General features: G+C 34.0%; 1 protein-coding gene across 1 annotated transcript in view; it reads right to left on the reverse strand.

The window, feature by feature from the left end:
* LOC144446543 (serine/threonine-protein kinase 32B-like) overlaps nucleotides 1–17,611 on the reverse strand; it is a 79,756-nt gene that overhangs the window by 20,416 nt on the left and 41,729 nt on the right. Inside the window, exon 4 of the mRNA XM_078136328.1 lies at nucleotides 4,088–4,125. Coding sequence (XP_077992454.1) covers nucleotides 4,088–4,125 — 38 coding nt within the window. The remainder of the gene's footprint in view (nucleotides 1–4,087; nucleotides 4,126–17,611) is intronic.

A 17,611-nucleotide genomic window follows, 5' to 3' on the forward strand; every position in this document is an offset into this window, starting at 1 on the left:
ATGCAATGTAAACTAAACTCTATCACTAATTGGTGAGTGAATTGGTAGAATGAAATGTAAACAGTGAACTATGTGTAAATTTCATTGCTTTTACTTTTTTTTTTAGATGGAGAAGTTAAGAGAGTGGGTTTTTTATTTTAAAACAAATATTTGGGATAGACCAATATAAATAGCACTGTCAGCTAGATCAATACACTTTCTGACAAATTGAAAGTAATGTCACTTTAGCAATAAGTAACACAGTGTGCTTCAATCAATGTATGTCATTATGGATGTGCATGATGAGATAAAGGGATCCTGGCATTTGTACATGTATGCTATCCTTATTTGTTCTTTTTGGGAAAAACAAACTATACATTTTCCTACAAATGAAGTTAAATGAATATAAAACCAAATATGATCAATTCCTATTCAGGGCCACTTGGATGTATGCCAAGAATGCTGTACCATGAATACAACACTGATATTTTTGTATCTTGACCAATCAGATCTCGACTGGATGTGCACTACCAATATACTACCATATGACCCTAAATATGGAATATTACAAGATTTTTCTTTTCAAGAGAAGTAGGCCCTGGTTTATACATTGGAGATGTTACTTAAATTGAAATTTTAAAATGTTTAGATAATCCATACATTTGTAAGTTCAAATAATTTACCTCATTGCACAAGATCCAAGCCATTTAAGTTGTATGCTAATTCAAATGGAGAAATCAACATCACAACGTTATGTATCTATCCACCATGTTCAACCTTCACAATTCAGAATCACTTTCATAAATTACTCTCAGCAAGCTGTATTAATATTATAATCATTCTCTAATATTTTTCTTTATACAGCCAGGAAATACTCAAGACACAATGCTTTTATTAGACTGTCAACAGTCATCGACTTTTTTGTAATTTATCTAAATATAATACTATTGTTGCCCCTGAAATTAATAGAATTAAACATGGTGTGCGCAGGACATTCCCTGAAGTCAAGACAACTGTTCTAACTCACCATACTTTCATTTCTATGAATTACTCATGAGCACGTTTATCTATTTGCATAACAAAACAAATGTAGCATTTTTGTGTGCATGTGACTACACGTACATGATGCAGACCATGGATGACTGACATATCAACAAGTGCGCAGGCGTAAGGTCATTCATAAAACATGCATTACGTCGTTCATTGATATTACTCAATGACATGTACATGTACATGGTTTATAGCCTCAGTAAAGAATGGTCAGTTCACTTCTATATAAACATAAGGTCTATCCATGGATAGTAGAAAATCACATGCATGATTGCGCGTCAACAGGCCACCATGATTATGAAAATTTTATGTTAATCATGAATAGAATGTCTTTAACTTGGATGCCTGGTTAACCACTTGAGGGTGTTTTGGAAGAGATAGTATAGATGCTAGATTATATTTTATGTGTTCAAATCCTCAATGAGTGACTAGCGCGTGTTCTGTATGTGCATTGTGAATGCTGACTATTAGATTGTATGTTAGCTTAATGTATTTGCACACAATTAGTATTAAAATACAACATATTTCATCAGGGTTTTAAGGAATATGACAAATGTGTCTGAATACAGACTATGTTTTCACTATACTTTCTTCAACTTCTTGTAACAAAGCCACCTTATGTTATTCATAGTTTCCTATTGGGTGAACAACAAAAAATATTGGTGATGATAAATAAATGTACGTTAGGGAGCCTGTTTCAACATTGCCTGTTCAGTCTGTTAGCATTCTCCCCAGCCTGATGGTTGATGGCACCATCAAAATTTTGACATTTTAGACAGGCTGAACTTTACTTGCTAATAATGACAAAATTAATTCACTCGATCTGAACTTTCCACATTGTCTACCTTGTCTGTTATGATTGTCATTAGCATTTATACACATACATATAGATGCACTGGTTGATGGTACTGTCACATTTTTGACATTTTAGACAAGCTGAACATTATTCACTAATAAGTTAAAATATTCTGCCTCAACATGCCTCCATATCTGATATCATTCTCATTAGCATACATGTAGCCAGAATATCCTGTGTATACAATATACAATGTGTATGCGGTATATTGTGCTGTCAGCTGTCCAACAAGTGGACATATCTACTTGATTGAGACTAGGAAATGTGTCATTAACAAAATACTAATGATTACGTAGATACAGATCATTGCCACTCATAACAATCACAATATGAACATGTAAGCTGCACATATATCTACTGAATACTCTGATGTGAAAATATTAGCTGCATATATATCTACTGAATAATCTGATGTGAAAATATTAGCTGCATATATATCTACTGACTACTCTGATGTGAAAATATTAGCTGCATATATATCTACTGAATACTCTGATGTGAAAATATTAGCTGCATATATATCTACTGAATACTCTGATGTGAAAATATTATCTGTATATATATCTACTGAATATTCTGATGTGAAAATATTAGCTGCATATGCATCTACTGAATACTCTGATGTGAAAATATTAGCTGCATATATATCTACTGAATACTCTGATGTGAAAATATTAGCTGCATATATATCTACTGAATATTCTGATGTGAAAATATTACCTGCATATATATCTACTGAATACTCTGATGTGAAAATATTACCTGTATATATATCTACTGAATACTCTGATGTGAAAATATTAGCTGCATATATATATACATCTACTGACTACTCTGATGTGAAAATATTAGCTGTATATATATCTACTGAATACTCTGATGTGAAAATATTACCTGTATATATATCTACTGAATACTCTGATGTGAAAATATTAGCTGTATATATATCTACTGAATATTCTGATGTGAAAATATTACCTGCATATATATCTACTGAATATTCTGATGTGAAAATTTCAGTTGCTTCTATATACTGCAAATTCTACTGTGAAAACATCAGTTGTGTATAATTTACTGAAAATGTGAAAATGTTAGTGGACAGGTGTACTATCTACCAAAAATTCAAAGGGAACTAATAACATGATCACACTACATATTACAATGTAGTAAATGTGCAATTATAGCTGCTGACAATTCCAATGTGAATAATGATGACACTCAAGCAGTGGAAATATATAGCTGTGTGTTTCTTGATAATGACAGACTGTGAAAATGATTCTTTTCATGCTATGACAGTGCCAATCAAGGTTTCTGCTTGCTGAGATAGACACAAACTAAAACTACTGTTGCAACATATCAGATGATATGAATGAATGGACATTGGTTTAAATTATACACACACTAGGGTGCCATTTTTGATGACTTCCATGATTTTGCAGTACATTTTTGAGGACTTCCTACATTTACACATATTATCTTGATTATAGGGTGATTATATCTCCATAACGAGAGGCATGGATATCGACCAACTGTGTATAATCTTCCACATCAATAGACTAAGATACATCAAGTTGTTCAACCCTATCAGGCTTCTTAACCATGAGTGATATGTTGGCTGATAGTGTGGCATGAATATCTGTATCTTTAACAGACTACCACATCAAATGACAAGTTTTAGTTTGTGTCTACCTCAATTGCCTTAAGTTCGTAATCTCATAAAAAGGCAAATAGTCATGTGATCCAAAGTCAGAGGCAATGTGCCATCAACACATACAAAGTAACACATTTTGACAATTTACAAACACTTTCCCATGATGGTACAGCCATAATTTATGCTAGCTTTTTTTTTAATTGGGAGGGTATTAAACATATGATCGTGGCAGATATGGCACACACATTGGTATAACTCCTCCTAAATATAAAATCTTAACTTATAAAGTAGTCAAGTCAAATTACTTGGTGACCTGGGGCATGAAACGATGATTCAAATCATGCCTTTGGATTTTAACCAATTAGGAACAATTGCAGATGAAGGTTAAACTACATGTAGTTAATGATCTCAATTTATACAACTCTGATTTCCTCACTCAATTACTGTATAACAGGCATGATTTTTAATGACATGAGTTGTAAAAAGGTGTGACTATATCAAAATAGTCCAATATATGTGCGAGATAAATCATAGTATATTTTACAACTTACCTTCTTCATCCAGTAATATGTTATCTGGTTTGATATCTCTGTGAAATAAATATATAAGTTAAGTCAGATTATCAGGTGCCACTCGGAACATAACAGGTGCATGAATTAGGGGTGCTTTGTTTGTGTTATAATAAAGTTTATCATATATAACCAGTATTGCTTCCAATGCAATTCAATGGGAAGCATGTACATCGAACCCGGGCAGTAATTTTCTGCATCATACCCGGCACACTTTGCCCGAAATATAACAAGTGGTATGCTCAGATATCCGTTCGCTCAGTGATATGGCTTTGGGGTATAGGATAAAATTTGTATGGCCTGGATATGGGTTTTGCAGACCTCAGAAGTACGGCTTACAAGTCCTCCTGAACTCAAGCCCTCCTGCCATACAAGCTCAGTCTGTATGGATAATAAAGATTATTTTAAGTTCACAATGTCATCATATTTATGCATGATCATCTAATACACAAACAAGCTGCTAATCCCAAGTTCTGGCCACTACATTGAATTTGGTTTATTTGCAAGGCATTAGAGTGGGAAAAATGTCATTTGTAGATATCGACATCTCTTCAGACATAAAGTTTTATCTATAAGCACCTTGAATTACTGGCCAGGTTTTAGTACATGTCGTGTGATACCTTGAGGCAATGCATTTGAAACAAACAACTCTGCACCAGTGAACTTGACAATGAAGTCTGAAGATGAATACTATGTGTCTATGGAAAGATGTCAGTTTTTACTAAATAAGTAAAGTCATACATAAATATGACATGAGTAACTTATCTGAGTGATACAAATTATACCAGTAAATGATCCAATCAATTTGAGTTTTATATCTAAGATTTCCTACTCAGCTGAAAATAATACATAAAACCTCTCGTACTAATGTCGATGTGCCGATGTCATTCAAAGTTATGGTGTTGTGAGCAGCTGATAACAAAAATACTAGGCTTCCTTTGCTTTTCAGTAGTATAAACTGAATCAGGTATTGTTAGTGAGTCGTTTACATCTATGTCAGAAAAGTAGATTTGAGTAATTTACAAAAAGAGAGTGATGGTTAAAAGAAATTGCTTGTCAGTGCTGGCAGTCCGCTTATGACCCTTTCAAGCAGATAGATGCGAATTAAACTTTAACCATCAATTATTATTTACGGTTATTACATACTATAGTCAATTAGTATCACCCAACTTTTGTATGGTGACATTTTCACATTTCAATCACAAGACAGAGTTGTGTTGCGAGCCAATAAAGTATATGATTGAGATGTGATATTGTGAATCTGGGTTTAGAAATGATCGCAGGGTTAATTCTCATTCATTTTCTCATTGTTTTTATCTATTTACCTATTTGATCATTTTGATTTTACATCAATATAACAAAAGGAACATTCAAATCAAATATAGGAAAAATCCACCCAACACAACAGTTTCCGAGTTGACTTTTGAGCAAAACATGTTTTTACCAAATTTGCATATCAATGTGATAGTCTTGCAATCTTCTCCCAGTGTATACTATAGCATAAACATAATCACAGTTCTAAAAACATCCCAAGCACATTTGAAAATAATCTGTGGCAGTTTTCGAATTTTCAATTTTTGACCAAAAATCCCTTTATATTTATTTATTTACTCACACATATCATAATAGTACATGCTATAATTTTGATTTGAATAAATATTCAACTTGTGGAGTCATGATTGGTGAATGGTTAGCATGACCGGGGCTTGGAATCTACAGGTTGCAGGTTCGAGCCCCGTCGCTGCCTGCTGTTTGTTTCTGAGTGGCTAAAGTCCTTGGGCAAGATTTGAACCACGACTGTGTCTCAGTCAACCCAGCTGTATAACTGGGGACCTGGTAGGATGTAGGTTGCAATGTGAAGGCTTTAATCCTATGCGCTTAAATGGCTGCAATGGATTGTATGCTCCCCGGGGAGTTGAGGAAGACTAATAAAGGGCCGTTGTGCTGTTCTGATCCGAGCCAGGGGTAATAATTGTAAAGCGCTTTGAGCACGGAGAGGGAAAGCGCTATATAAGAAACCAACATTATTATTATTATTATTAACTTGTCTTTCAAATCAACATCCTCACAAAAACCTTTAAATCAATTACATTGTATATATTTTACTTGTAGATTTCTATTTCAAAATGCTTCTCTCTGTAATCAGCTGATTCTGTCTACCAGCACCACATTCATTAATATTCATATCATATGGGCTGCTTAGACATTATTTGGCACAGCAGGTTGATTTAAAATCCAGTTACAACATGTGCTAATTTTCTAGCGAATTCTTCATAGATGTGTTGAGAGGATATAGTAAAGATTGACATAGCAGAGGTTCTAAACTCGTTATTTAATAAAATAAACATTTTTTTTTCATTCACTAACTTTTTGTTATTTTTCTGTTTTTAATGATTTGTATTTTTTTAGTGCACAGATGCTAACATTTCAAATTTACAAATAAAATAGTATATCAGATACACTTTTTCCTCATAATACACTGCTGGTATTTTGGTACATTATAATGACAGAAAAGGATTATATTACAATGTACACATTTATCCACCTGGCACAGGTGCATACCGACCTCTCTTCATACTATAATGATTTTATATAAAAGGGTCTAGCATTTCATTCGTACTTGTATGGGAATAAAGCTTTCATATAAAAGCCTGTGACAAACTGAAAAATACCGCCAATGGCGTTGTAGCACAACTGTACAGTTTTTAAAAATGTTTATCCATATGGTAGTCCATGCTAACAATAAGTGGTCATTTGTTGAATGGCTACCCAGTTGCTTATCCAACCATGTTGCTATCTTTACGATACATGCTATCATTTGGCTGTTGCTATGGGCGTGGTCATGTTGTTAGATATATTTGCAAACATTTTTGTATGTTTTCAGTCACTTGTGTATGAATTCCTGATATTATCTTTTCAATATACGTGATTATTTGGCTGTTGCTATGGGCGTGGTCTTGTTGCTAGGCATATTTACATATCTTTTGAAAGTTTATTAAATTGTCTATCAATCCTGGTTATCTTTGCAATATATGTGATCATTTGGCTGTTGCTATGGGCGTGGTCTTGTTGCTAGGCAAATTTACATACATATTTTGAATGTTTATTCAATTGTCTATTAATCCCTGTTGTTATCTTTGTGAAATACACGACCATTTCGCTGTTGCTATGGGCGTGGTCATGGTTGCTATGGTATTTGCATACATTTTTTGAATGTTTACTCATTTGCCTACCAAATTTGGCATTTGACCAAAATATACTGCCATTTGGTCGTTGCTAAGGGCGTGGTCATGGTTGCTAGGGCCAATTTTGTCAAAATGTTTTGATGAAAATCTGCAGAATAACACTTTCAGAAACATCTCACCAAGTTTCAGACTCAGTGACCAAATAGTTTTTGAGATATAAGTTTTTGACCAAAAATGAACATTTTTACACCTAATTTGCATATCACTCATGGACTCACTGTATGCTTAATATCTCTTCATCCATACATCCCTAGATACATTATCATTAAATTTCAGCCCCATCTGCTCAGTACTTTTGGAATTATAGATTTTTAACCAAAAAGACACATTTCTAGCCCTAATTTGCATATCACTGATGGAATCATCATGTCATGAACAAATCTTACTTTACACCCCCTTCAGAATGTTCCCACCAAATTTCGCACCAATCTGCCCAGTAGTTTCTGAGTTTAAGTTTTTTGACCAAAAATCACATTTTTTTACCCAAATCACAGACCTGTGATGCGATCATTTTGATTTGAACAATTTCCCAACTAGACACCCAAGGTTATGGACCCACCAAATATCATGGCAATCGGTTCAGCAGTTTTTGACTTTAAGTTGTTTACACACACACACACACACACACACACACACAGACAGACGCCGGGCGATCCCTATAGCACTACTGAACAAGTTCAGTTGTGCTAAAAACAGCTTCAGATTCCTATCTATGTGTCAACCCCTATGTCCCTTTATCAAAATTAAGTCCTCAACATGTAAGAGTATAAATTTATTACATTGCTTTTTAATGATTCTGTGTACACCCATTACTATATACCCAAAGAAGATAAAATGGCCAGTAATTATTCTATGAAAGCTTATTGAAATTTTACTACTGATTACAGTGACATCAACAATTGAAACCAAACTATTAGGTTTGATGTAAAATATCAAAACCAAGTAATTGAAAAGTAGTTGTCAACAACTAATAATGAATTGCATTACTTCAGGGAGGGGAAATACACTTTTAAATTATCATTTAAAATATGAATTTTTTATACAATAATTTTATGCTTTGATCAAATTGTGTATTTTCTATTTGATATAACATAATGATATGCACTAAATGTTGTTTATTTTATTTCACATTCACAATCAGTGAGTGTGTGTGTGTGTGAGGGGGGGGGGCGGCAAAAATTACCAATTTCATAGCAATCATGCAGTCAAACTGATTAGAAATGCACCTGATATTGTAGGAAAATCACCAAACAACAAATGGTTGTATTTAGTATTTTTGCACGAAGATAATCAAGCATACACTTTCAACAGCAATTTTTCTTCATACAGTCAACAGAATAAACATAAAATGAAATTATTATGAATTTGGGTTACTCTTCAGAAGACTCATCATACGTGTGATAGGTCAGCCAATTTTGATGTTCATTCAATCTCTGACACCTAACACTACACAATTTCAACAAAACATGGCACAATTGTCAGACAACATATGCATGTACTGTACACACCACTTTATTTCCAGGCCTTAATCATTATGTCATATATATAGTGGCCATATTTGTCATAAAAATTAACATTTTTCGTCCATAACTCAAGAAATTGAATATGTGAGATTTCATTCAGGTGTTTATACGAATATTATCTGAAGTTAATTATCTGAAGTTAATTTTAGTGACCTTCATCTTGAGGAGTTATTTCCAAAACACTTTGTTTTTACATTTAAAAAGATAACACTTTTTATGTGCTAAAATGTGGATTTTGAAATACAACTATGTGGTTATGAAAAGGTCAGAAGTTTCTAATTTATTGGCAAATACCACCCAAATGGAAGTGTTAATAAAACGTGAAGTAAATCAATGAAATGGTGACTGTAGGCACTGATGTTTCTTCCAGCTGATATAGATTTTCCAATTAATTGAATCCTGTCCCATTGCCAATTACAATGAACCCCATTGCTTATTAAAAGAGTTACTTTGCTTTTTACATACGATCAGGATCTAGCTTGTCAACTGAGATACTTTTTAAATTGATTTTCTTTCAACTGTTTACTGTATAAAGTCAGAACTTAACCCATTGGACACAACGTTTCATTGATGACTTGTTCACAATTTACAAGTCAATCTATCTAATGCTACATTTAACAACAACACTGTTCATTGCTAGAATGTTATTCACTATTTTTACAAAGTTCCCTGACAAATTAACCCCTTCCACATAGCCAGTACCTACGGCAATGTTCTGTCAGTTCTTTCCTGCTGACACCTTTTTACATCTTAAATCTGAATAACAGAACATATTTTTTTGTTAGATACAATAACTTTACATGTAATATCATACACCCTGAACAGTATTGAATCACCTATGGGTGAACATATTCTTTTGTAGCTGTATATAAGTTTTAAAATTTAAGTCTTTATGCCTTATTTGCACATCAATGATTGATATGGTTATTTTGTCTTGATCAATTCTTCATTTAGACAGAATTAGAAGTATCCCTCACCATATATCAGCACTCCTGTATGGGCTGTAAAACCTGAACTCTTACATCCAAACCTGAAAAGAAACCCAATGAATGCTATACAAGGCTCCTCATCTGCTGGAAACAACATGTCAGTCACCAATAATGAACTCCATGAAGACCTTTGAAAGCTTAGTGAAAAAATTCAGAACACAACAATTGCAATTTGCTGGTCATTACCTTTTGTGTAAAGATCAGACTGTCTCTCAGTTAGTGATTTGATCACCACTCCATGGACAGAGAAAGACAGGAAGACGAGTAACAACTTCCCTTGACAGTCTAAAATCTGACATTGGACCTGATTACATCGTAACTGCTATATGATTGTGCTACTTGCAGGACATGTATGTGCTTGGACTGAATACAAATAACTTACAGTTTGACAACTTTCATGTCCATCAATTCGCTTTTCTAACATAAGTTTTATGTTTTCCAATGCTTTGAAATATACAAATGTAAGGCAACTTTATATTTGACTATTAAAATACAAGTTTCTTAGTCTAAATGTGCTAAATGGAAAACTATATACAATAAGAAAGCTATCACATTCGGAGTGGAAAGTTATCAGCTAGGTTTTGAGTTTAAGCCGTTAGACCAAAAGGAACATGAACAGATTATATTTAGCAAACAAAGTTGATGAAGATCAAAGTTTTATTGTTATCTTTTCATCCATGCCCAGAAGGATCATCTATAATTTGTATCATTTCATAATCCATTATTTTAACAAAGACTGAACACAATATAAGCTATGAGCAATGTCTGAATCTTATTTATTTATAATATTAATTTCTGTCTACATGTATACTGCCCTCAGTAAAACTAAAAAAATAGCACCAATGGCATTGTTGTAGCACAACTGTACTGCTTTTAAAAAATGTTTACCCACATGCTGATCCATGCTAGGTGTAGGTGTTCATTTGCTCAATGACTATTCAGTTGCCTATCAAATCCTGTTATCTTTGCACAATATGCGATCATTTGGCTGTTGCTATGGGTGCGGTCTTGTTGCTAGGCACATTTACATACATTTTTTTGAATGTTTATTCACTTGTCTATTAATCCCTGTTGATATCTTTGCAATACATGTGATCATTTGGCTGTTGCTATGGGCTGCTCTTGTTGCTAGGCCTATTTGCATACACTTTGTTTACTTGTCTAAGAATCCCTGTGATCTTAGTGAAATACACCATGTTTAGCTGTTGCTATGGGCGTGGTCATGGTTGCTAGGGGTATTTGCATACATTTTTTGAATGTTTACACACTTGCCTACCAGAAGATGTTGATATTTGACCAAAATATACTGCCATTTGGTTGTTGCTATGGGCATGGTCATGGTTGCTAGGGCCAATGTGTCAAAATATTTTGAAGAAAATCTGTGGAATAACTGTCACTTGTAGAAACATCTCACCACATTCCAGTCTCATAGACCGAGTACTTTTTGAGATATAAGTTTTTGACCAAAAATGAACATTCTTACACCTAATTTGCATATCACTGGTGAGATCATTATATGCTTACTATTTCTTCATCTATACACCCCGAATGCATCCCCATCAAATTTCAGCCCAATCTGCTCAGTAGTTTTGGAATTAAAGATTTTTGACCAGAGATACATTTTTATCCCTAATTTGCATATCATTGATGGGATCATCACGTCATGAACAATTCTTAATCTAAACACCATTAAGAATGCTCCCACTAAATGTCAGACTGATCTGCCCAGTAGTTTTTTAGTTTAAGTTTTTTGTTCAAAAATCACATTATTTTACCCAAATCACACACCAGTGGTAAGATCATTTTGATTTGAACAATTTCCCAACTAGACACCCAAGGTTAGACACCCACCAAATATCATTGCAATTGGTCCAGTGGTTTTTGACTTTAAGTTGTTCACACACACACACACACACGCGCACACACACACACACACACACACACACACACACACACACACACACACACACACACACACACACACACAGACTGACACTTTGCCATGCCTCTCGCACTACTGAACCTTATCAGTTCAGTTGTGCTAAAAAAAATTCAATTGTACAAATGTTGCACTGCCAGTATCCTAGACGATAGACAGGACTAGCTTTGCTATTTTCCATTCTCCCTTTACCCTTTTACCTAAGAATGTAAAATATTCCTTCTTTTTCAATGCTGGAACAAATGAATGATGAATAAATAATAATAATAAAAATAATAATAGACAACCTAATTTCTACTTTTTTCTGAAAACCTGTCACAAAACAGTGAATTACAGTTCTAATATATTTCTATTCTTGTAAGCACTGAACTGTTTCATTCCACTGAAAACTTTTCCAAACAGTAAATTTTTTCAAGTCTGCCAAAATTCATTTCATTTCAGAGTTAACTGTTCATTACAAATATATTCCATCCCATCAAAAACACTTCTACCAGACAGAGAACTGCATGTTTCCATTCCTGTCGAAATCCTCCCATCAAAGACAGAGAGACTGTTTCCCTTCCTGCCCAAACCCTCTCATCAAAGACAGAGAGACTGTTTCCATTCCTGCCCAAACCCCCTCATCAAAGACAGAGAGACTGTTTCCCTTCCTGCCCAAACCCTCTCATCAAAGACAGAGAGACTGTTTCCATTCCTGCCCAAACCCCTCATCAAAGACAGAGAGACTGTTTCCATTCCTGCCCAAACCCTCTCATCAAAGACAGAGAGACTGTTTCCATTCCTGCCCAAACCCTCTCCTCAAAGACACGATTAGTTTCTTTGCACATTTAATTTTTAAATCAGATTTTTATTTACTTTATGAGGAATATTTACTGTGTAAATGTCAACCTAGAGTGTTAGTATGTCTTCCACCTTGAGTAGTCATTCAGTTACACTGTCATTGTTTTCAAGTAGAGCCTACACAAACACAATGGTGCAAGAGTAGGGGTACACTGATGTAGTTACAGAAGCTGTTTAAACATTTACTTATTATTACAACAGGCTTTTATCAGAGATTTTGTGGCATAAAATTTCTTTATTAGATGGCAGTGCAATACAACTGAGTATACTGAAATCTGACAGCAATGGCCCTTCTTATCATTGTACAGATTTCAGAAATTATCATTTACCTGTAATCATGTGTTTTTTGAATAGCAAACTTCCATGTTAACCAGTTGCTATGGATACAGTTATGGTTGCCATGTTTATTTTTTCTGTTTGTGAATACTTGCAATCTTTATTCGACATAATCTGAGACTTTTATGTTGAATTCTTTTCCATCTACACAACCTTAAAAAAGACCATCACAAGCAATAGTCACATTTAATCATCAAGTCATTTGGAAAGTTGAAGTCTTTTGGCAAAAATTATACTCTTTTAATACTGCAATTGCATATGACTCATCTGGTCGCAATATCTTGATCGGTTCCACAATTGTATACCCTAAAGTAAAACTAATTCCTACAAAGTACAAATATCTTAAAAGCAAACTTCACATTTCTCAGGACATATTTTCTTATCAAAGGGCAAAAACCATGCATCTGGCCCTCATTAAAATACTATAGACACATCCTTTAACCAAGTACAATATTCTGCCAGTTAGTAGCTTTGACAGCTAAACAAACAATCTAAACTAACATACATGTGTATACATCACTAGCTCTAATACTTTACATTCATTTCATTAGGAGAAACAAAATTAAATCTTGTAAGTTGTACATCATTCTATATTCACAGTAACAAGGTAAGGTACATTAAATTACAGTACATAGTAACCATATTGTATCATCATTAAACATACTGAATTAGTGACTGTACATAGTAACCATATTGTATCATCATTAAACATACTGAATTAGTGACTGTACATAGTAACCATATTGTATCATCATTAAACATACTGAATTAGTGACTGTACATAGTAACCATATTGTATCATCATTAAACATACTGAATTAGTGACTGTACATAGTAACCATATTGTATCATCATTAAACATACTGAATTAGTGACTGTACATAGTAACCATTTTGTATCATCATTAAACATACTGAATTAGTGACTGTACATAGTAACCATTTTGTATCATCATTAAACATACTGAATTAGTGACTGTACATAGTAACCATATTGTATCATCATTAAACATACTGAATTAGTGACTGTACATAGTAACCATTTTGTATCATCATTAAACATACTGAATTAGTGACTGGAACAGATTTAGACTTTAATAATACCTCATCAATGATTTAGTGAATATAACAAAGGTCAATATGACACTGTCAAATGGATTACATCCAAAGATGAACTTAAAACGACCGTCTTATTGTATTTCTGGTGTACAATTTCAGTAACTTCAGTTACAGAAACCAAACATTTTGTATAATTCATAGACTATTAGTCTCTGCAGTTAATAAAGGTGTTTTAGAGTCTGACTAAAACTTAGTACAAGTGAAAGATTTGATTCATCTTTAAAAAGTCTTCAATGGAATAAGGCTCGATCGTTTGGTCGTCTTGGCAAAAAAAATTAATCAAATTTCTTTGTTACAAAACCGGGATCAATTTTAACCGTCATGATTATGCAGATTTATGCAAATTTTTCGATTTGCCCAGCCACCCTCAGCGGAGGATGTTTTAGACATGATATTTTTATACAAGTGTGTAAATAATGTTGAATATAGACCGTATATTCGTTCTACGTTACGCTTTAATGTTAAAGTAGCATCCTCAGCTAACAAATATACCATATTTGGACATTACATAACTGCCCCAATAAACACTAACTTTATAAGGGACTGTGTTATGGGTTAGAATTTTGTGATTGATTAACAAAGACATGATGTTAGTGACTGTGGGTGGCTGTGGATGAATTTTAAATTACATCTCATGCATCTCAGGACTTCTAGAATAACAACTTTGACTAAACTGAGTGAAGGTATAAATTGTAATGATACTGTATAGGAACTAGACTATCACAGGTCAACTTGGCAAGATTAATTTTGGTGTTTGCCTTGTAATGTGTTTTTATGTGCATTTTGTTAGTTTTGTTTGTTAAGTCAAAGGTCAATGTCTCATTAGGTTCATCATTGATGATGTGAATGTAGACACTTGAATGGCGTCCATATATGTATCAAACGTTTGGAGATAACTGGCAAAATACGTTTACTTATCATAAATATGATATGCCTCACATGGTCAAACCTAAATCATGATTAAAATGTCATCATCACTTGAAATGTTTGATTCAAAAAACTATGAAGATAACCAAAATTTGGCTATTTGACCTTGAAGGTCAAGTTCTTAAAAGAAAGCTCATATATGATAATATGGGTGAAGGTACTTGAATGGAGTTACGAGGTATCATACATCCAAAGTTATTATGCATATTGTGAAATTTACTGCATTCGGCCATATTTGATTCAGTCACAAAACAGATATGTGCACATGTCTCATATAGTAAGTTACTTTTGTGACATGTTTGGTTGAAATCGGTTGGTGCATGCCAGAGATATGAGGGTGAATGCATGCACTCACGCATGGATGGACGCACAGAACCCATTGTAAGTCCCTTCCAGGCAGTGCCCGTTGGGGACTAATAAACAAATTGTTACATTTTAAATAAAGTCTTACATTATAAGTATCATTTCAGTATGTAGTGAATGTTACAGAACAAATACAGTTTCATGAATATTTTATTTGAAGGTAATAAGCACTTAAAGAAGTTATGAATATTTATATTCTCTCATGACATGTTGGCTGACTCCTATGAAACAATGACATCAGGTAGGTACTGCTCTGAGCAATGAAAGAGGAATAAGATTCAACTCTGAGTCAGTGTTTCTCAGCAATCTCACACTGTCACAATGTTTTATAGTGAAAGATGTAAAATGATGAACTGTCGACTCTCCAATACCAAAGGTTTATGAAAATGCCTTTAAGTTAGTTTTTTTCCTGTACAGCAGTGGTGTTTCCTTTAATTAATACATACTGTTGCCAAGCCAAACAAGGTGCTAGCAGTCATGTTGCTATGTGCAGCTAATTACTGTTATAAATGTTGCTATGCAGCCATGACACTCAAAGGCTTATGTTGCTAGAGGTAATATCCCTGCAAATGGTTGCTATGCAGTAGAGTTACGAAGGCATGTTGCTAAGCAGTGATTGTGAAGCCTTGTTGCTATGGAGTCATGTCACGATGATACTGATTCTGTCAAGCCATTAACACTAACCTCGTGAATTTAATCTCAGGACTATACTCTACCATTGTTAATTCAATCTAAGGTTTAGATGAGTTTAACAACTGTAATACACTAATGGTGTACAATATGATGATTGTAGCAAGGAAGCTAAGCCTGGGTATTCAAGTAGGAACTAACAGATTAGAGTGACATTGTACTGGACTTCTACAAGATAGAATTGACATGTTGCATTTTAGTATATTAGTTTTACACAGATGCATTAAAGTAACTATAAGTAACATATGCCATGAAAAGAGAATACAGTAATGGTGGCCAGTCGACGGAATCTCGATGTTTGATTTTAAGTCCTTTATTCAGATTAAAACACATTTACCAAATTTTATGTAAATTACAAACAGACTGGAAATTTTTTTTTATAATGAACCGTTTTGTCAAAGTCAGAAAGTGCTAAGTGCTACAGTGATGCACATTTCCACAGGCACTCGAATCAATGTGTATGATTTTAAAAAAAAAGATGTATGTAAATAATTTACATACAATACATATTTTTTTTCTACACATTGATTTGAGTGCCTGTGCACATTTCGATACCATTTCAGATGATATGAAACATTAATATTTAATGAAAGGGTAAAAACTGTATTTTTCAAGATTTTTTTGTTCAGAGGACAGTATGGTGAGACTTATCTGTACCTTTAGTAAACTTGTACTGATTACTGCTATCAACTTAAATATGATTCTTGTTGATAAAACAGCACATTGAAAACTTAGTCAATGTTGAAATCTTGTATTATGAAGCCCTACTGCATTTGACATATGTTTACCCATTTTAGTCACGATGTAGGCATGATGGGCGAATAGTTAGAGCGGCCGGCTTGGAATCTGCAGGTTGCAGGTTCAAGTCCCATCACTGCCATTTGTTTCTGAGTGGCTAACCCAGCTGTATAATTGGGGACCTGGTAGGATAGAGGTTGCAATGTACATGGATGCTTTAATCCTATGTGCTTATAAAGGCTGCAATGGATTGTATGCTCCCCAGGGAGTTGAGGAAATATAAAGGAGCTGCTGTGCCACTGTCCATGCCAGGGGTAATAATTGTAAAGCACTTTGAGCACAAAATGGGAAAGTGCTAAATAAAAAAACCAACATCAAAGAAACCCCAACATTATTTAGGGATTTCCTGCAAAGGTTTATTTATGGGAAAAGCTCTGTTGATCACAAAGACTATAAAGACAAAAAATCAGAATATTTACACCAGGTTGTCATCAGGCTACAATATTGGAGACATATTTCTCAGCTGTAAAAGTAAACCTCCCAATTAGCAGCAATAGAAATTGGTATTATTCCAACAAAAATAATACACACATATATACATACACACACAAACAATTTATAATGCCACTAATACTATGGCAGAACCTTTGATAACTTTGTAAGACTGATTTTTAAAAAAAGATATGGCTGTTTAATACCAAGGTTAATTTTGTTGATCAGAGGAGGTAGTGCAGCCAATACAATGTACACCGAATATCTCCATTTGTAACCTTTAATTTCTGTATACAACATGGTGAG

Source organism: Glandiceps talaboti, chromosome 15 (assembly GCF_964340395.1).
Source record: "Glandiceps talaboti chromosome 15, keGlaTala1.1, whole genome shotgun sequence".
NCBI classification, from domain to species: domain Eukaryota; kingdom Metazoa; phylum Hemichordata; class Enteropneusta; family Spengelidae; genus Glandiceps; species Glandiceps talaboti.